This window comes from Arvicola amphibius, chromosome 7 (assembly GCF_903992535.2).
Source record: "Arvicola amphibius chromosome 7, mArvAmp1.2, whole genome shotgun sequence".
NCBI lineage: Eukaryota > Metazoa > Chordata > Mammalia > Rodentia > Cricetidae > Arvicola > Arvicola amphibius.
The window spans coordinates 99579642-99599205 of record NC_052053.1 but is presented as its reverse complement, the minus strand read 5'-3'; the positions used below and the strand labels follow the sequence as shown (position 1 = coordinate 99599205).

The 19564-nt window shown below is 46.2% G+C and overlaps 1 protein-coding gene across 5 annotated transcripts in view; it reads right to left on the bottom strand.

Annotated features, from left to right (window-relative positions):
* The window catches only part of Zfyve26 (zinc finger FYVE-type containing 26), a 62257-nt gene that overhangs the window by 19241 nt on the left and 23452 nt on the right, over positions 1–19564 (bottom strand). For all 5 annotated transcript variants that reach the window (XM_038336306.1, XM_038336307.1, XM_038336308.1 and 2 more), the window contains exons 19-30: positions 19205–19423; positions 18126–18228; positions 15405–16150; positions 13292–13488; positions 12251–12355; positions 10761–10883; positions 10234–10410; positions 8245–8491; positions 7276–7371; positions 4038–4201; positions 1929–2065; positions 36–67 (exon numbers count right to left, since the gene is read on the bottom strand). In XM_038336306.1, coding sequence (XP_038192234.1) covers positions 36–67; positions 1929–2065; positions 4038–4201; positions 7276–7371; positions 8245–8491; positions 10234–10410; positions 10761–10883; positions 12251–12355; positions 13292–13488; positions 15405–16150; positions 18126–18228; positions 19205–19423 — 2346 coding nt within the window. The remainder of the gene's footprint in view (positions 1–35; positions 68–1928; positions 2066–4037; positions 4202–7275; positions 7372–8244; positions 8492–10233; positions 10411–10760; positions 10884–12250; positions 12356–13291; positions 13489–15404; positions 16151–18125; positions 18229–19204; positions 19424–19564) is intronic.

Sequence of the window (19564 nt, the reverse complement as noted above, 5' to 3'; positions counted from 1 at the left end):
ATAACAGAGCCACAGAGAATGGGATCAGACCTTACCTTCTGACTGGCATGGGCTCTCCTCGGGTACACTAGAAACAGAGAAAGAAAAACAAAATTCCTCAACCATTGCTTCTCTGTTTTGAGCTCAGTGAATGACATTTGCTCCATCAGTCACTGGTCGGGGAATTAATGGCGCATTAACTCTTGCTCTCTCCCACCGGTCACAACCATCTCTTACCATGCTCTGTCCATTATATCTCTTACATATCCATTTAAATGCCCCCATTGCTCTGTGTCCGAGGGGAATCTCATCATTTTTCTGCAATAACTCTCTTTGACAGCCGGGCCTCTACTTGCAGCTGTAGCAACATTTTAAGAATTCAAACCCGGTCCCATTCTGCTCCTGCTGAAGAACCCTTCAGAAGCGGCTCAGGCTGAAAGAATTCTACATTCACAGTTCAGGAGAAAGGCCCTTGAGACCTTCCCTGACTGCCTCTTTAGCGATCTCCTTTCATCCATGACTTGTACTCAAGTCGTAAAGGTCCTATTGCTCCACCACCAGCTCTGGTCAACTTCTACTGGTGCCACAAAGGGCCACGTTAAAAATGAGTACAAGGAACACTCTGGCTGACCTCAGTCCATCATGGCACCAGGGAGTAAGCCCAAGTCTTGTGCCAGTGTTCAAGTCTTCCGGATTCAGCTGCCAGCTTTAAGGACAGGGTCCAGTGATCAGAACCCTAGCCTGTCATCTACCTACTAACAGCTCCTCAAATGGTCAATTTTTTTCTCCTTCCTCTGCCTTTGATGTGCCTCTCCAACCTCTAGGCATGTCCCCCCGCCCCACCCCATTTTTAGTTTTTTTTTTCCCTACCAACTCCTCATTCTTTAAGATTCATTTCCTGGGGACCCCTCCAGGACACCCTCCTGCCTATCTGGGCCAATCTGTGTGTACAGTCACCGCTGCACTTACCCAATCATTCCTAGTGTTTATTAGCTGTCTCCCTAGTAAAATGGGGGTTCCTTTAGGTGATGGAACTACTGCAGAGTGACTGCTGGTCAAAGAATTCCCATCAGTACTGATTGCTCACTTGAAACCCCATAAGGACAGTGTTTGGGTAATCCCTGTCCTACCCCTGGCAGGGGAAGGCAGAGAGTGTATGTTAGGGTTTCAGGAACTATACCATGTGTATGGCATGTCTTCCTTCCCATGCCATCAATACTCATTGTGGCAAATAATCACCAAAACTGCTAAAGAGTAGAACACATAATCTAGTTAAAGTCTGCTAAATAAAAGAAAACATGAAATCTAAAGTTAGGTTCCTTTTTATGGGGGATTTCCCCCAGATGCACTAGGAGCCTTACACTTCACACTTTCACTCTGAAGCAGTAGAAAAAAAAACCTCAAGCAACCATGAGTCAGCAAACACTGTCTTCATCCATCTGCCTTGCCAGAAGGAGGGACAGTTTCTGAAATTTATCTGGAGGCTAAGTATATGCAAGAAAGTGTAGGGGCTTGTCTATGAGTAACAAGTCAAGATGACTACTCAGTTGGAGCCGAAGCAAATGAACCCAAGCACTTGGCAGTTGTGGACATGTTGTCCTGAGACCAGCTGGAGCCAGGAGTGACCAGGAAACAGGAGAGGTGGCCAGGTGAGATGGTGACCTCGCTGTGTGGAAGGGCTGAGGACTGAAGTGTCTTGATTTCTGAAAAACCAGCCTGTAAGAACTTCCTTCTCATCCCCACTTCCCATCTAGAAGTTTCTCTGACAAGGTCATTCAGTAAGCACTTCACAGTACAGCTAACAACACAGCCAGCATGCACGTTAAACCCAACACCCCCATGAGTGTAACAGGTTCAAAGCACTGCATAGTGGGCGTGCTAGCCGTGTAAGAACCCTGGGGAGAGAACAGTGGTCCATGACAGTGTGGGTCCTGTTGCAAGACACTCACTCTTTGTTGTAGTAACCGTAGCACTGGTCACACACGCGTACAGGGTTTTCTCGGCAGCCTTCCACCACCATCTTCTTAGAGGAACAGGAGCCACACACTAGCCGCCCACAGCGGCGACAGTGATGACGTCTGTTAAACTGAGGAAAGGGAAGAGATGAAAGCGAGACTGTCGCCCAGAAATTTACCCTGGTTTTGGGCAACCATGGCTCATCAGGAACACCGGACACTTGGGTTACTGAGAATGAGCACACTAGCTCCTGTCCTCAGAAAGGTCACATTTAGGACTGGGGATTTAGCCTAGCACAAGGCTCTAGGTTTGATCCTTAACACCTTCCCCTCCTCCATACACACGAAAGAAAAGAAAAACAAAACAAACGAAAGCCTTTCAAACTGACATTTTAAGGTATTATTCAGCTGAGGGACAAACATTCCAAGCCCTGGGTAGCCTGCAATCCATAGCTCTTGACAGGGGTTGCTTCTGCATGGAAGCAATATGTTGAGACACTCTAGAAAGCAACAGGGAAGGTGGGCATGGTGGCTCACCTTGATAATCCCACCACTTGGGAGGCCAAGGCAGGAGGATTGCTGCGAGTCTGAGGCCACCCTGGGCTACATACACAGTGAGTTCTAAGCCAATCCGAACTATAGCAAACCCAGGAGGGGACTCCAGAGTCCTGCTCTCCCGACCATTTGGCAAAATGACTGCTGAGCTCCTTCTGAATGTGGCCATAGGGTGTGTGTGGTGGGGGCTGGAGACAGGAAACAGGATGCCGAAAGACTGACAGAGCACAGCTGAGGGCTTCTAGGAGCTTACATGTCCTTCTGTATGGACAGCAGAAGCTTCTCTGAATATAGCTGTCATTATTAGCACATTCCGTGTTTGGTAACCCAAGTAAAAATTTAAAAATTCAATCAGGAAGAAGAGCTTTGCTTAGCCAGTGAGGGCCATGCTTCTATAGAGTCGATGGAGGTAAAGTGAGAAGGCCACCTTTACTAAGCGGTTTATGGTATTAAAAATTTAAAGCTTTATTTTATTTTTATTTATGTGTCTTTGTATATGGGTTCTGCATGTGAGTTCAGGTGCCCAAAGAGGCTACGGACACAAGATCCCCTAGAAGCAGAGTTACATGCAGTTGTGAGCTGCCTGGTATAGGTGCTGGGAACCGAACTCTGGTCTTCTGTAAGAGCAGCAAGCATTCTTAACCACTGAGCTATCTCTCTAGCATGTATGTATGTACCTACATGTCTGTCTGTCTATCTGTCTGTCTGTCTGTCTGTCTGTCTCGGAAGTATCTCTTGTAGCTCAGGCTGGCCTCAAACTCACAACATAACCAAGGATGACCTTGAACTGCTGATCTTCCTGTCTCACCTCCTGAGTATGGGAGTTAGAGATGTGTACCATCACATCCATTTTAAGTGGTATTGGGACGGAACCTGGGGCTTTGTCCATGTTAGGCCACCACTCTCCAAAGTGAGATATATACTCAGGCCCCTCCAACTGTTTTTGTTTTTAAGGAGGTATAGCTTCATTTCATTTTTTTATAGGTTGATAGTCATTCTATACTCTCTCATAGAAGAAGAGATGCAGAGAAGTTGTATCTCTACTGCTGACATTAGTGCTGTACTGCCTCTAGACAGATACTGGTTAACTGTGGTACCATATGCAATCCATGAGCCAACTTATAATTAGCTTATAATAGGCACATGAGATTAAAATGTTTATAGTCACATTGCTATTAGGAAGTAGAGCTGAGCATAGGACTTGAGTCTTCTTTCTCCTGAGGTAGCATATATAATCACCACCAGGCCACTGTCTTATTGTGAAAGACAGGAACTAGCTATGAGATCGCTAAAGACTTGGTGACTCCTGTCTACCTTTATTATTCGATGAAAATGACAAGAGTTTCTATAACTTAAGGCTATTTGAGGATGTCTACCACATGAATGGATCCTGGGAAAACACTGAGGCCAGGTCAAAGGCAGACCCAGCTGTAGGTCTGGCGACCTGAAACCATCACGGTCTCTTGGGGACAGGAGGCTGTGTACTCAAGCGCACACGCTGGCCCTCTGCATTCTCTCCCCGGAGTGCTGCTGAGGAAGGCTGCTCACCATTGTGAAGCGCTCTCTGCAGCACACCATGCAGGTACTTTCAGTCTCATCAGGGACCCACTGATCCCTGGCAGGCGGTGCTTCTGGGGGCACAAACTCCAGCTGCGGCTGAGTCTGCGGGGAAGCCCTTTCCTTAGGACTGGGGGAACGGACTAAGGCACTTCCTGGAGAAAGAAGTCAGAGAAAAAGCTGGTAAGTGAAGCGGAAAGAGTAAATGTTACTGTTTAACAAGGCTCCCCTGGAGTGATAGAGCCAGTTGATAATCAATGGCTGCTTGAGTCACAAAAGAGAGACAGGGACACTCTGTGTCCCCTCCCCCATTGGCCATGTACAACAAAAATCTATCAAATACAATTAATAAAAATCACTGAGCCTGGGGGAAGCAGTGGCGGGTCGGTGGGTAAAAGGTGCTTGCTGACAAACCTAAAGACTTGACTTTGATCCTAGGACCCATGCTGGTGGAAGGAGAGAACTGATTCCTGCAAATTGACCTCAACACATGTGTTATGGCAAGTTATTTAATAATTAACAACAAAAGTAAATGTAATTTAAAATTACTGAGTCTACATTGAGATAAGCACTAGATCTAACTACCAGTGCACCAGAAACTTAGGGGACGCAGACCCTCATTGTCATAAAGAAAAAGTCAGCAAAATCTAGCATGTAGGGTAGGGGTGGTAGCACACACCTGTGGTCCTAGCACTCTGGAGGCAGAGGCAGACTGATCTCTGAATCTGTGGATAATCTGGTCTACAGGGCTAGTTCCAGGACAGCCAGAGCTACACAGAGAAGCCCTATCTAAAAAGAAAGAAAGAGATAAAGAAAGAAAGAAAAAGAAATCCAGCACACGGGATAAATTGCCTAGTTTTCTCCATAAAGAGGTAGACTGACCAATTAATTAAGACAGACATGAGAGGGGCTGGAGAGATGGCTCAGAGGTTAAGAGCATTGCCTGCTCTTCCAAAGGTCCTGAGTTCAATTCCCAGCAACCACATGGTGGCTCACAACCATCTGCAATGGGGTCTGGTGCCCTCTTCTGGTCTGCAGGCATACACACAAACAGAACATTGTATACATAATAAATAAATAAATAAATAAATATTAAAAAAAAGACAGACATGAGAGATACTTTAGCCAAATGTCACATATGGATGTTATTTGGAATTGAATTTAGAATCAAAACAACGATAAACAAACAAACAACATTATGTGATGATTTAGGGTATTTCAATATTGACTAGATATTTGATAACAATCATTAATTTGTGTTTAAGTCCAATAAAAGCATTGTGGTTTGATTTTTAAAAAAGATTTTATTTTATTTCACATTATATGAGTGTCTGTGTGTCTATGTGTGGGCATAAACACATGTTAGGGCAAGTGCCCACAGGATCCAGAAGAGGGTGCTAACTCCCCTGCAGCTGGAGTTACCACCAGTTGTAAGTCACCCAGTGTGGGAACGGAGCTTGGGTCTTTTGTAACAGTAATACATGTTCTACTGAGTCAGCTCTCCAGCCCCAGTGGTTGGATACTGTAAAAGCATTTGCCTTTTGGGAATTGATAACAACGTTCCTATAAGTGAAATAATGTCTATCTGAGATTTATTGAGAAACAACCCATTAGAAGGATAAGCACACAGATGAAATAAGAAAACACACACACACACACACACACACACACACACCCCAAAGCTGCTCAGGCGGCCTCACACAGATGCACAAAGCTGTTTAGATCCCCAGAGTTCGGGTCCTCCCTTCAGGTCTGCTGATACTGTGAAGCATGGCCAGGAGATGGCAGGGTCTTTGCTTTATGGTATCTGATGAGATTTCTTACTGCTTCTTACTGTCTAGAGGAGCAATTTCCCCACCAGCAGAAACAGAAGAGGACAGAAAACACAGCGCTTCTCAGCAGCACCCAGAGTTTTGCTCTTCTCACTGTTTGGTCAAACAACCGCTGAACCTTTTCTGAATACGGGCCATTGTGCAGCGGGCTGGACACTGGGAAGGAAGGATGCTGAAAAAGGCGAGCAAAGCAGAATTGAGGCCTGCAAGGAGCTTGTCCCTTGTGCGGGCAACGGAATCTTCACGAGGGCTAAATCTAGCTAATCCTCATCATGAACAGATTCCATATTTACAGTGCTATCTATTCACTCAATGTGTAGCTTCAGAATCGATATTCTTGTGCTGGCTGGCTGTCAACTTGGCACAAGCCAGAGTCACATGGGGACCCTCAGTTGGAGAACTGCCTCCATCAGACTGCCTGTGGGCATGTCTGCAGGATCTTTTCTTGATTAATGATGGATGGTGTGCGTGTGTGGGAGGGGAGCAGTCCAGCACATTGTGCCACTCCTGGGCGGTATAAGCAAGCTGAAGAAGCCGTGGGGAGCAAGCCAGTACGCAGCGTTCCTCCATGATCTCTGCTTTAGTTCTGCTCCACTTCCTCCAGTGATGACCCGCTACCTGGAGGTGTAAGGTAAAGAAACCCCTTCCTTCCTTCCTTCCTTCCTTCCTTTCTTCCTTCCTTCCTTCCTTCCTTCCTTCCTTCCTTCCTTCCTTCCTTCCTTCCTTCCTTCCTTCCTTCCTCCTTAAGCTGCTTTGGGGAAGTATTTTATCATAGCATTAGAATCAAACTAAGACACCTCAAAATCGACGCTCCCACAGCGTTTACAGCTACTTATCGACGTATCTAGACTGGAGAGATTGATTTCCAGTCACCCAGCATTCAGGTTCACAGTAGAGGCTGACTAAGGTTCTCACGTGCTGGTGACAAAGGGTCTGGAGATAGTAGGGGACAGGGCAGGGCTGGGCATGCAACTGGTTCCATACAGATGGGCAGATTTGGAATTCACATGGGAACTTGTTGGTGAGGCAAGTCACTTCTGAGCCTCTTCTGAGACAAAGAATACAAAATCTACTAGAATGGATTACTTTGTTGGATTTTAATAGGATAATCTAACTGAGGTGTGTGTGTTGTGTGTGTGTGTGTGTGTCTCTCTGTATGCATGCCCATATCATGCCCATATGCATATTGTTCCCTCCTCTTGGAGCAACAGCTCATAGCTTACCGGTTCAGCGTTTGCAGGGACTTTTATAGACATATTGTCACAGATAATAAGAGTCAACTGTAAGCTGAATCTAATGAGAAGTAACATGCTAACATAAATTATGAAAAACAAGAGTTTCTTAAGTGGGAATGAGGGAAGAGAGGGAATGAGACAGTCAGACTAAGAAGTTCTTACCAGGACCAGCAACAGAGAACTCAGCTGATGACGATCTAGACAGGGTCTCAGAGTCGGAAGCTTGCTGGACGAGCTCCTGGAGGTGAATCACAGAATCTGTCGAGAGAGAAAGAGCTGACAAAACACTGGCTTGCTTAAGCATCTTTTTTTCTCATGCTACATGTCTAGTGCAAACCTCTGTTTTAATTTTGCTGGTTGAGGCATCATGATTTTATTCAATACATACAGAATGGTAAAAGAACTTCTAAGCTGGCCAGTGGTGGTGGCACATGCCTTTAATCCCAGCACCCAGGAAGCAGAGGTAGGCAGATCTCTTTGAGTTCGAGGTCAGCCTGGTCTACAGAGCAAGTTCCAGGACAACCAGGGCTATACACAGAGAAACCCTGTCTCGAAAAACCAAAACCAAACCAACTAAACAAACAAAAACAAAAAAAACCTTCTAAGTCAAAGGTACATTCTTCTCAAATTTCACAAAAAACAAACAAAAAAATAAATAAATAAAACACCAAACCATGTTTAAGGCGCGTGAAACAATGGAGTATGTTTTTTCAAGATAAATCTAAAAATACCCAGAGAGACGTGGAAAACATTTAAATGATGCCCCTGGAGGATGGGAAGCTGGCCAGAAGCTTCACCTAGATTAGTTTCTTTTTCTTCATTCTAGAAGAAGTTGAATCAGCTCACAGACAACTGATGTCTGATGTGACGCTGGAAATGAAGCATACCCCACCAAAAATGATGGCACTTATGAGGCCAGTCAAGGCAGACAGATTTTCTCAGCAATGTCTGGCTTTTCACCCCTTAGGATCGCCATGCATGTAGTATTTGGCCCTTCTAAGATCCAGATCCTGCTGAAATAACAAAGAGCCGTATCTCCCTTTCAGTTAGTAAGGAGAGGAGACAGAACCCAAGAGAAGCAAGCCATTTCTTCTGAAGTGTCAAACTGTTGTCTAGTATGCAGCCAGTCACCTGATCGTTTTTCCCTCAGAAGGTACGGGAGGTCCAGGGCTTTCCCTGCATATCTGGAGAGCAGCGAGTCAACCTCGTCCAGGGTGAAGCCGATCTCCTGTCCAGCCAGCAGCTGGTGCAGAGTCTGCACAGCCATGGTGGCCCAGTCCACCTTCATGTTCATCAGCAGCTGCTCTAACATGAGCAGAGGACTGGAGGACAAGTGGGCATAGCTGGCCCGGTGCTGCTCGGGCAGGGTCAGAAGAACCTGTTTGCAGAGGAGAGTCAAGAAATGGTATACAAGTATACAAGCAATAGGATCTTGCTTTTCTTGCAGGGAAGTGGAAGGGTCACAGAGACAGAGCTGTGGCTAGCTAGTGGTCATTCGGTAAGCAAGGCTGAACTTCTAAGTCCTCCGGGTGGCAAAAGAGAAGTGTCCTAAGGACTTTGACCTAGACAAGTGGTTGCTGATCTTTTTCTGCAAGGAGTAAGAGAGTAAATATTTTAGATTTTAGGCCCTTAACCTATTCAGTTCTGTAGCATGAAAGCAGACACAGGCAAATATTTAAATGGACCTATGAATGGGCGTGTCCCGATTCAATACAACTTGACTTATAAAAACAGGCTGAGGACTAGATCTGGCCTACAGGTGACTGTCTGGGCTAGACCCTCCAGGCATGGTTGAACTTTGCCTAACCCATGCTATCATTCTATGTGAGGTCTGAGTTAGAATGAACAATACAAGATGAAGCTAGTAGGCTGCCCAGTCCCGGCAGCTCCAGTGTCCTAATCTTAAAGGTGGATCCAAATGTTCTTTAGTGGTCATTCGTGAGGTTCGAGTGACCATTCATATGGTCACTTTTCTGTCCTGCTCACTACCATTTTCCCCAGGTAATTAGGTGACATGGATCAAGAGGAAGAGCTGCGCATAGTGGACGACACCTGACCCCCAGCATACAGAAGGCGGAGGCAGAAGGACTGGGAACAGTCTCAGTTATGTAGTGAGTTTGAAGCCAGCCTGGGCTACATGAGACTGTGCCTCCAAAACCAAATGGACAGGGGGCTAAAACCCAACAACCCCAAATTCCCATAATAGAATAAAATAAAAAAGGAAAAACAACTTCTCAAGCGTAAGGCTGTGCCCATGATTTTCTTGGCACTTGTTCTGTTTGTGGGCAGTGTATATGAAGAAGTCAGAAGAATTAGAAAAGAATTGAGGGTCCCCTCTCTCCAAACCCTGGGTATCTGGATTAATTAGTCTTGTTTGTAATGTCTTCTATTGGTGTCTCTAACCTATTTTCTCATAGAATTACTGAGACAAATGACCCTTCATGAGAACAGACTAGTTTATCATGCAGTAGTTTTAATTTTAAAATTTATGTGTGCACGTGTGTGTGTGAGTGTGTGTGTGTGTGTGTGTACCTGACTGTCTATCATGCACTACATGCATGTACTGCCTGTGGAGGCCAGAAAAGGGCATCCCACCCTTTGGAATAACAGGTTGTTGTGTGCTGTCTCACATGGGTGCTGGGAACTGAACCCGGGTCCTTTGTAAGGGCCACCAATGCTCTTAACCACTGAGCCATCTCTCCAGCCCCTCAAGCAGTTTTAAACGCCTACATCCAAATCTGTTTGGAAGAGAAGTAGTTCCTATCCCATGACCACTTTTAATAAGTCTGGTGTGAAAGTGAAAGTCAATTACCAATATTTTTGAAAAAGCCAGCAATCCTAATGTACGGTCAGGCTTGAGAAACAATGATATAGCATGCACCATAGAAAGCACAAGGACAGCTTGAGAGAACTGGGCAAATCTCTCTTTGGAGGAAGTGCGGAAAGACTGCGACAAGTCCCATTAGGACAAGGTGAGCTACCAGGTCAAGTTTTTACACAGCACAGGCCAAGGGCGGCAGGTGCCTGGCACAAGAGCTGAGGCAAGGGCAGATTCTGAGGTGGAAGTGAGGCCAGCAGTCCCCACTCCAAGCTTTATTTTCTCAAACCATTCCTCCTCACCTTAGATCCCATGTACAGTGCCCGGATTTCACGGTGTCGGTCGGTGGTCAGTTCTCCATAGAAGTGGGAGGTGAGGTAGTTGGCCAAGAAGTGTGAAGTGGCTAAGCTAGGGTGCTGGTCAAGGGACCTCTCTGTGACCTCAAGGCACATGGTGCGATCAGGGATTCGTTGCAGGAGCTGCAGCAGAGGGTACAGAAGGAGGTGAGACCTGCAGAACTCTCACGCCAGCCTTGTTTGGTGGGAGACGATAATATTTAGGTTCATTTACTTGGGGCTAATTATCTTTCTCCACTCATTTGCTGCCACTCCCATACTTAACCCATGAGCTGTGGCTTTGCCAGGACCCAGATGCTCCCCCTGGCACCTAAGGTAGATCTGGGCACGTAGCTCAAGCGAGTATAAGTGGTTTCTGAAGCATGGAAGTCTGCAATCACAAATACTGTGCAGAGGATTCAGTAGGAGAAAAAGTTACCCGAGGATGAACCTCGGCTCTCCCCCAATAGAAATGATAAAGACTCAGAGCTTACCTGAAGAGCCTTCTCATGTTCTCTTCTTTCTAGCAGGTGGAGAAGATGTTGGTGGTGCAGACTGATCAGATGCTCCCTTGGAATGGAATATAGACAGCCCCACTCCTCACATAGTTCATACTCCTGGAAGGAAATACACGCCTTCAATCAATTCCTTTAAATTACTAATGGTCAGGGCTGAGAGATGGCTCAGCAGTTAAGAGCACTGGCTGCTCTTTCAGAGGACTTGGGTTCAATTCTCAGTACCTATATGGCAGCTCACAACTGTCTGTAACTCCAGTTCCAGGATCTGGCACCCTCACATAGACATACACATAGGCAAAACACCAATGCACGTAAATAAAAACAATTAAGTCTCTAAAAAAGTTTACTGTCATTTTTTTTTTTGAGACAGTTTCTCTGTATACATTTGGAGCCTGTCCTGGAACTGGATCTGTAGACCAGGCTGGCCATGAACTCAGAGATCCAAAAGGTGCCACTACTGCCCAGCTTAACATCCTCTTTGTTATTGTTGTGTTGCTCTTGTTGTTGAGACAGGGTCTCTCTATAGCTCTGGCGGTCCTGGAACTCACTGTATAGACAAGAAGGGCCGGAAACTTGAATAAATCCACCTGCCTCTGCCTCCTGAGTGTTGGGATTAAAGGTGTGTACCACTACACCCAGCTTTAGAACATCGTCTAGCATCCCTCTCTGTGCCTCTGCCTTGTCTGACTCTGGACTAAGTTTTGTCACTTGCTATTTTATAGCACAGCCACCTGGGGTGCATCTTACATTGCCTTTCCCCCTTCGAGGGCAAGGACTAAGATTAATGATCTCTGTCTCACCACCTTTCTGTACAGTGCCCTCCAATATTCTAAATGTTTCCTGAATGAAGGACGACAGTTTGAATGAGCCTCTACATTTTGAATTATATGTATCGGTCAGGGCTGAGAGATGACAGCCCTGCCATCTTAAAAGGCAGATTCATTTCTATTTATTAGTGTCAAAATGGACAGTATAGACAGGAAAGAGAGTCTCATTCATGACCAATCATGGAAATGCAACTTGGACCAATAAGATACCATCCTAGTGGCACACACAGACAGACAGACACACAGAGATACACACACACACACACACACACACACACACAAAGTGGACAATATAAAGAATTAGCAAGGATATAGAACAATTGGAAGTAGGAGCAAGAATTGACATGTGATTTGATGAGACACTTGACTTCATCCTAGTAAAAAGGATGCTCATGATGAATAGCGTTCCCGTAGAAACATTCTGCACACAGTGTAGAAAATCTCACATGGGAATTCCATGGTGATGTATTATCCTCTCTATCTCCATGTGTTTTGGAAAATCTCACAATTAAAAGAAGTAAAGATGATATTGTAGTTAGAGAGTCTGTAGACATCGATACCTGCAAAGGACTCTAGCTACACACCAGCTAAGGTGGTACAGTTCAGGGAGGAAGATGAATCCATCCTGGAAAACGGTACCTGTGCTTCCAGAATCATGTTCATGACAGACGATGAGTCTTCAGTACAGCAGCTCCTCAGGGTCTGCCAGTCAGCCCACATGGGGGGATCCTGCAAACCTAGGACCTAAGGAGAGACAAGCAAACCATAAACCACCTGGCAGCTTCTCCCTCCGAGAACAAATCTGTATGCCCACAAGAAAGGGGCTATTCTTTGAGCTCTGCCCCAGACTCAAGCTGTCTGAACTTTTCAGGAAAGAGGGGGAAGAAAGCAAATGGACAAGGGTTGCTTGGTGACAATAAACATCTTCAGAAGTAAAATCGGGGGGAAGTCTGACCAGTAGCCAGGACAAGAAGTTCTTGGAGGTTCAAAGCCTGTCCAGCATCCTGAGGTCATCCGTCCCAAGTTTCTCTACCTCAACACTCCACCCAAGGAGTTCTTCCAGCCTGACCCGTGAATCATCATCCTCCCCGCAGCATTTGAGCTCAGGATGAAAACTGTTCAAGAGGCACGGATAGGAAACCTTTCCCCCTTGCCATGTTCACCTTGCCTGGTGAGCCCTAGGCTCCGTACTAGGCCACAGGGGAAGGCTCTCATATACTATATACTGGTTATACAGCTGAATGCCCTGAGTCCATCTCCCTGAGCCCCCTCAACTTGGATAGAACCCACCCCATAAGATTCTTCCACTGTTGAAAGATTCAAAATGGTTCTGGAAATTAGCTGAGCTTTAGAAATAATATTTAAGAACAGACATGATGTAAGTAGAATCTACACAGAAGCTCATTCATGCATGTGAAAATACCTTTGTGGACTGTACAGCACCATCCCAGTATTAATTTTATTACTATCCTTCCTCAAAGCAAATGCATTTAAAACAGTAAGAGAAATCACACAGAGCTAGACAAAAGGCCTCCTTTCAGTCATGGAAGAACAGAAGTCCAGTACAGAGGAAAAGCCCAGCCTACATTTTCTGTTTCTTACAATACCCCATCGAGAGAATGGGCTGAGGGGACAGCGGCTAAGAGATCTGTCTTCGATTCTTGACGCAACAGCCTGTACCTTCTGATATACCCGCAGCTCCATTAGCTTCCTCTGAAGCTCAGACTTCAGTTCTTCTTGGACAGCCATGTCTGAAACACAGTAGGCCAGGATCTCCAGGCATGACTCCAGGGGCCACCTGTCTACAAACCGCAGGGCCAGCTGACTTCTCAGAGTTGCGTCCTTCACAGGAAACAGGTACTGCCAACCTTCCTTGTCTACAAGACAAAGCAATGTACGGGGGCAGTAAGCCTGCCCTGAAGAAGTTTAAAAGCTCCAGTTAAGAGGGCTTTGTTCTATTTTATGGCCCAGGAGTTTGTGGGGGTTGGGATATCCTTCCAATCCATGTGATTATAGCTAGGTCTTATACCTGGAATATTACACCACAGGGAGAAAACCTCTACTCCTAGGCCCTCTTTATGCAAGCCTGTCACGACCATGGTACTCTCTAAAGGGAGAGAAGGAAAGAACAAAGGAGAGGAGAGGAAGGAAGAAAGGGATGCTTCCCACATTTTGTCCTGCAGCACACCCGGTGCCCTTGCAAACTCAGCTGTCAATAAGGCTTGAGGGCTCCCTGTAATTTCTACCCTGCATCCTACACAAAAGTTATTGGAAGTAAATGAGCCTCATTCCCTAAATGTCACATCATTAAGTAGCTCGCTCTCTCTTTTCCACGCCCATTCATAAATCTGACATTGGAGAGATGAAAAGATAAGCCCCAAGCATTTAATATCATACAGTTTTTTTTTTTTTTTTTTTTTTTTTTGGTTTTTCGAGACAGGGTTTCTCTGCAGCTTTAGAGCCTGTCCTGGAGCTAGCTCTTGTAGACCAGGCTGGTCTCGAACTCACAGAGATCCGCCTGCCTCTGCCTCCCGAGTGCTGGGATTAAAGGCATGCGCCACCACCGCCTGCCTATCATACAGTTCTTTTACTGAATTTCTTACCCTTCTTGGGGCGGTCTCCTTTCAAAGGGCAGCTCTGGGTCTACGACAAAGCTACCCTGTACAGCACATCTGGTTTTTGCTCTCTCCGGTAGAGCAATATGGCTCATTGGTTTTCTATTTTGATTACACATGAAAATCTCTTCTATTTACATGCATGCACGAGCGCACGCGCGTGCGCATACATGTGGAGAACAGAGGTTGATGCTGGGTATTTTCTATTGATTTCCACCTTAGTTTTTAAAAATCTTATTTATTATTGTGCGTGCGTGTGTTTATGTGCGCGCGTGTGTAATATGTATGTCAGTAAAGCTGCACACGTGTCATGGTGGAGGTCAGCCTTGGGAGCTGGCTCCCTCCTACTTTTATGTTGGTTCTGGGGCTCAAACTCAGATCATGAGGTTTGTGTGGTAAGCACTTTCAGCAGCTGAACCATATCACTAGCCTCAGACCTTACCTTTTGAAGCAGTGTCTTTTACTGACTTGGAATATGCGCTTTGGCTTGATCTGCGGGCCGGCCAGCCCCCAGGATCTACTTGTCTCTGTTCCCCAAGTGCTGGGGTTACAAATGTGTGCTGGACACACCTAGCTCTTATGTGGGTGCTGGGGATCTAGGGCCTCACGCTTGAGCAGCAGCACTTTTCCCACCCTGCCATCTCCCTAACTCTTTGTTTTGTTTTGTGGCAGGCTGGCCTTACCCTTCCCAAGTGCTGGGCTATACGCACTGACCACCAGGCCCAGCTCACAGTTCATTAGCATGCGGATGCTCCAGTTCCTTACGTGTGGACTTTGGCTGCCTCCGGGCTGCACTGGCAGAATGGCATAGCTGTAACAGAGACCACGTGGCCTAGAGTACTCTGCAGGAGACTGCTAACTTCTCTTCGACAGTTACCATCGACTTGAACTCCACCCTGGACCTCTGAAGGCAGGGCCCAGATTGCCATTTATACATCTGACAACAACTCAGACATGCAGGACTGTAAAGGTTGAAACTGGTTCTAGCTTCCCAGTCTAAAGCCACATAAGCTTGGGTTCTAGACTTAACTCACAATCCTGCATAAATTTTCAAACTGCTCTGAGCCTTGGTCTAGTTGCAGGAATGTGAGGCTACGGTGATGCAGTGATTCTCTCTAGAGCTCCTGTGAAGACAATGTGATCAGGACACAGGGAGGGAGGCGGAGCGCCCTGCTTACCACACGCTGCAGCACAGCTCAGCACCGCATCCCTTATCCTGCTCAGGTCGTCCATGTCTTGCCCATACACTTCGATGAGCTGAAGGGCCCGTGGCCAATCTCTGGCCACCAAGGCATCCTCAAAGGCCTCGGTGAGTACATCCAGGGCCACAGGAGAATGCAGGCCCAGAAGCACAGTGGAGAGACTGGCCTGACCACAGAGACTGGCTGCCAGACCCTGGCCTGGCTCCGAGGCTTGGTGTAGAGGCTCGCAGGCAGCGCGGAGGGCAGCCTCGAGCATAGGAAACTGCTCCAGGAGGTGCTCACACTCCTGGGCTACCTTCTCTGCAGTCAGAGGCGCCTCCCTGCGACCCCGCAATTCCTTCCAAGATAGGCTAGGCTTGCTGACTTTTGTCCCCCGGGAAGCCCGGAGGCAGGCCACTGTGGCCAGTATCTTCGAGCGAGACTTAAGGAACGTCAAAGCAGAGGAGGTGAAGGCTGGGGGTGATGAGTCCTTTGGGGAGGGACGAGACTTCTTCTCTGCTGAGGGATTCTCGCCTGGTCTAGGGGAACCCGGCCTAGAGAGGGGCAGGCTATCCAGAAGGTGAGAGGCGTGCTCCTGAGCCAGCATGCCCAGGTGTGTCAGAAGGGATGAGGCCTGCTGGCTTTGTCGAGAAGGGCAAAGAGTGAGGGGCTCACAACAGCAGCTGACAATGACCTGTGGCACACTTAGGTTGAGACCTTCTTGGGCAAGAAGGGATGCCAACCTGGAGGAGAAGAAGTGGAAGTCATGTGAGGCCTGAACACATAGGCACCACTACCCAATCTTACAAATGCATGCATGCATGCATGCATTTATTCATTCATTTTAGATCAGGTTTTGCTGTGTAGTCCTGGCTAGCCCCAAACTTACTGCCTTTACCTCCCAAGCTCTGGCCTTCAGTCAGGTATCATCACATAGCAAAAAGAAATGAAGGCTCTCTTAAGAATAACATAAAAGGCAGTTTACCAGATACACTGCTCAGCTCCATTTCACTTCATAATCTGAAATCTGTCCACAGATTTGTCCCCTCTATAGGGAGGTGATTGTTCTATAGCTATGAAGTATAATATAACTTAATTCATCCTGTCTTTGCATACCATGGAGTCTCCTGGCCCACTGCACATGTACCGCTTTTCATATGTACAACCAAGAGTCAGAACTAGGTTAAAAGACATATCAATTTAATTTTTTTTTCTTGAGACAGGGTTTCTCTGTGCAGCCCTGGCTATCCTAGAACTCACTCTATAGACCAGGCTAGCCTTAAATTCAAGAGATCCGCCTGCCTCTGCCTCCCGAGTGCTGGGATTAAAGGGGTATAACACTTCTGCCCAGCCAATTTGTTTAGTTTTAAATAGCACACAAAATAAAAGATTTAATTACGGTATTCTCATAGTTTTCTTTTGTAGCCCATCCGCTTTGACCCTTCTCCTCTATCCATTGACTCCTAACCCTTTCAACTTTGGTTGTTCTCTTCCCCCTCTTCTTCTCCTCTTTGGTTTTTCAAGACAAGGTATCTCTGTGTAGCCCTAGCTGTCCTGAAACTTGCTCTGTAGACCAGGCTGGCCTCGAACTCACAGAGATCCGCCTGCCTCTGCCTCCCGAGTGCTGGGATTAAAGGCGTGTGCCACCACCGCCTGGCTGTGTCCTTTGTTTTCATATCCTGTGTATCTGATACAACGCCCCTCTACAACCTCTTCTTCCCATCTTGTCCCCTTTCTAGTTTTATGACCCATGACTACACACACACACACACACACACACACATATACAAGTATATATATCATAACACACACATATTAAAAGCTAGGATTGCACATGGAGAGACTATGTCATATTGTCTGTGTTGCCTCATTTAGTATGCTATCTGACAATTCCTCTATTTTCCAGCACATGTCCTTGTTCTTTATAGAGCATTAGCTTCCACTGCGCACACGCTGCCCATTTTCATCGTCCATTGAGCCCTGACAAACATCTCAACTGATCTCATTTCCCTGTTACTGTGAGTAGATCGGCTGCCAACAAGGTCACGGTATAAGTATCTTTGCACAAGGGTGGTGTAGCGAGGTCACATGGCCGTCCAACTTTCGGCTCTCGGAGAAACCTCCACCCTGAATTCCACAGGGGCTGTACCAGTTGGTTTGAATAAGGGTTCCTGTCTTCCCATAGCCTCTCCAGAATTTGCTGTCATACGCTTCTGAGAGCAGACTCGGGTAAGGTGGACTTTCCAAGTAGTTCTAATTTGCATTTCCCTGAAGGTTAAGGATGTTGATTACTTTTTACAAACATCTGTGATCAATTTGCAATCTTTTTTTTAAAAAAAGATTTATTTATTTATTATGTATACAACATTCTGCCTCCATGTATGCCTGTAGGCCACTATGTGGTTGCTGGGAATTGAACTCAGGTCCTCTGGAAGAACAGTCAATGCTCTTAACCACTGAACCATCTCTCCAGCCCCTCAATTTGTAATCTTAATAGATACTGATAAAATGCTTTGCCACAGGAGTTACAGCAATTTTTATGCCTTACCAGCAATGCCTGAGAATGCTTATTTTTTTTAATGCCTATGTGAGAACCGTCACTGAACCTTTGGCTTTTGCTCATCTGTGAGTGAAGACTCACCATTAGTCTCCTACTTACAACACACACCAGCGGTGGTAGGAGAGACAAAGAGTCAAAGTGTCGCAGGTGACGCCTACCTGTCTGGAGGAACTTGTCTCTCAAGCAGGAGGTGGGACACCAGCTGGGAAGAGCTCTGCTGCAGGAGAACAAAGGGGTTTCCAACCCTGACCTCCACATTGTCTGAGAAAGTAAAGAAATAATCTTTGTTTGTCCTGCTGGGTGCCAACGGCTTAGGGCTCTGTTTCAGAGACCACAGTAGCCATATTGTGAAAGACAAAGGTGACAACATGAAGAACCCTTGTTGACTCGTAGCAGGTAAAGGTATTCTCAACATGACCCTGGATACAAGTTCACTTACATCTTACAGTGTTAAAGACTTCCAATTCAGACAAACTTCAGTGGCCAGTCTAACTAGGCAGCACACAATGCTCATTTCAACCTGACTGAAGTTGAAGTTGACATTTCGAGAGCATTCTGTCTCCGAAATACTTGGGACTAGATGTGTTTTGGCTCCTGGAATGTTTGCATTCACGCGACAGGGGATCATGAGAACTAGGATCTAAGTCTAAACATGGATGTTTCATGTATATCTTATATACAGAACCTGAAGGTAAGTATTTTCATTATGACCTGTCAAACCATTTATGGCATCAGGTTGGTGGTTAAAAAGGTTTGGAATCTGGGAAATTAAAGATTTCAGACTTTTTTTCCATCTGCCTAAAACTTGTTATGAACTCAATCTGCGACTCAAGTCAAAAGCTTCATTTTCCTGCTGGACTCTCAAATCTACAACGGACCCCAGTCTGGCAGAATTTTTGTTCTGTTTTCCTTACAGGGTGTTATATAGTCCAGGCTGGCCTGGAACTCTTGGTCCTCCTGCCTCTGCCCTCTGAGGGTTGGAATTATAGGCATGCGTCACCACTCCTGGCTTCAGAGATACTTTTGAGGTGCCAATTCATGAGCTGTTATTGAGTACTTCCATGTATAATTTTACTTAACACAAAGTGCAAAAAATAGATGAATAAGAGAACTCTACAATCTGGTACCTTTAGATACTGTGTACCTAGGAAGAACCTCTTAAGGAAGCATGCCTATTCCTTTCCCTAAATAACGGGCTCCGTATCGTTCATGACTCCGTATGGTTCTCACTACTTACTGGGATCAGAGCTCAGACTCCGGAGAAGAACGGCTGCCAGGGTGCTGCAGTAGCTGAAGAAGATGCCCACATAGTCAGCCTGTCTGCCGCCTGCCAGCGCCTGCTTCCCCAGGGTCTTCTGGAGGAGCTGACTTTGGATGTGCACAGGGTGGGCCTCTGCCTCGGGTACCTTCTGGGCTGCCTGCTCCACTAGGGACGTGAGTGGAGTACTCCTGGGCTCTGAAGGGAAGTAGGGTGGGAAAAGAGACACGGCTTTAGTCTCTGCTTCTAGCTTTGGATCGATTTCTAAAAATAAACTTTTTTTTTTACTTTTATATATTTGCGCATGTATGTGGATCTGGGGTGCCTGCAGAGGCCTGA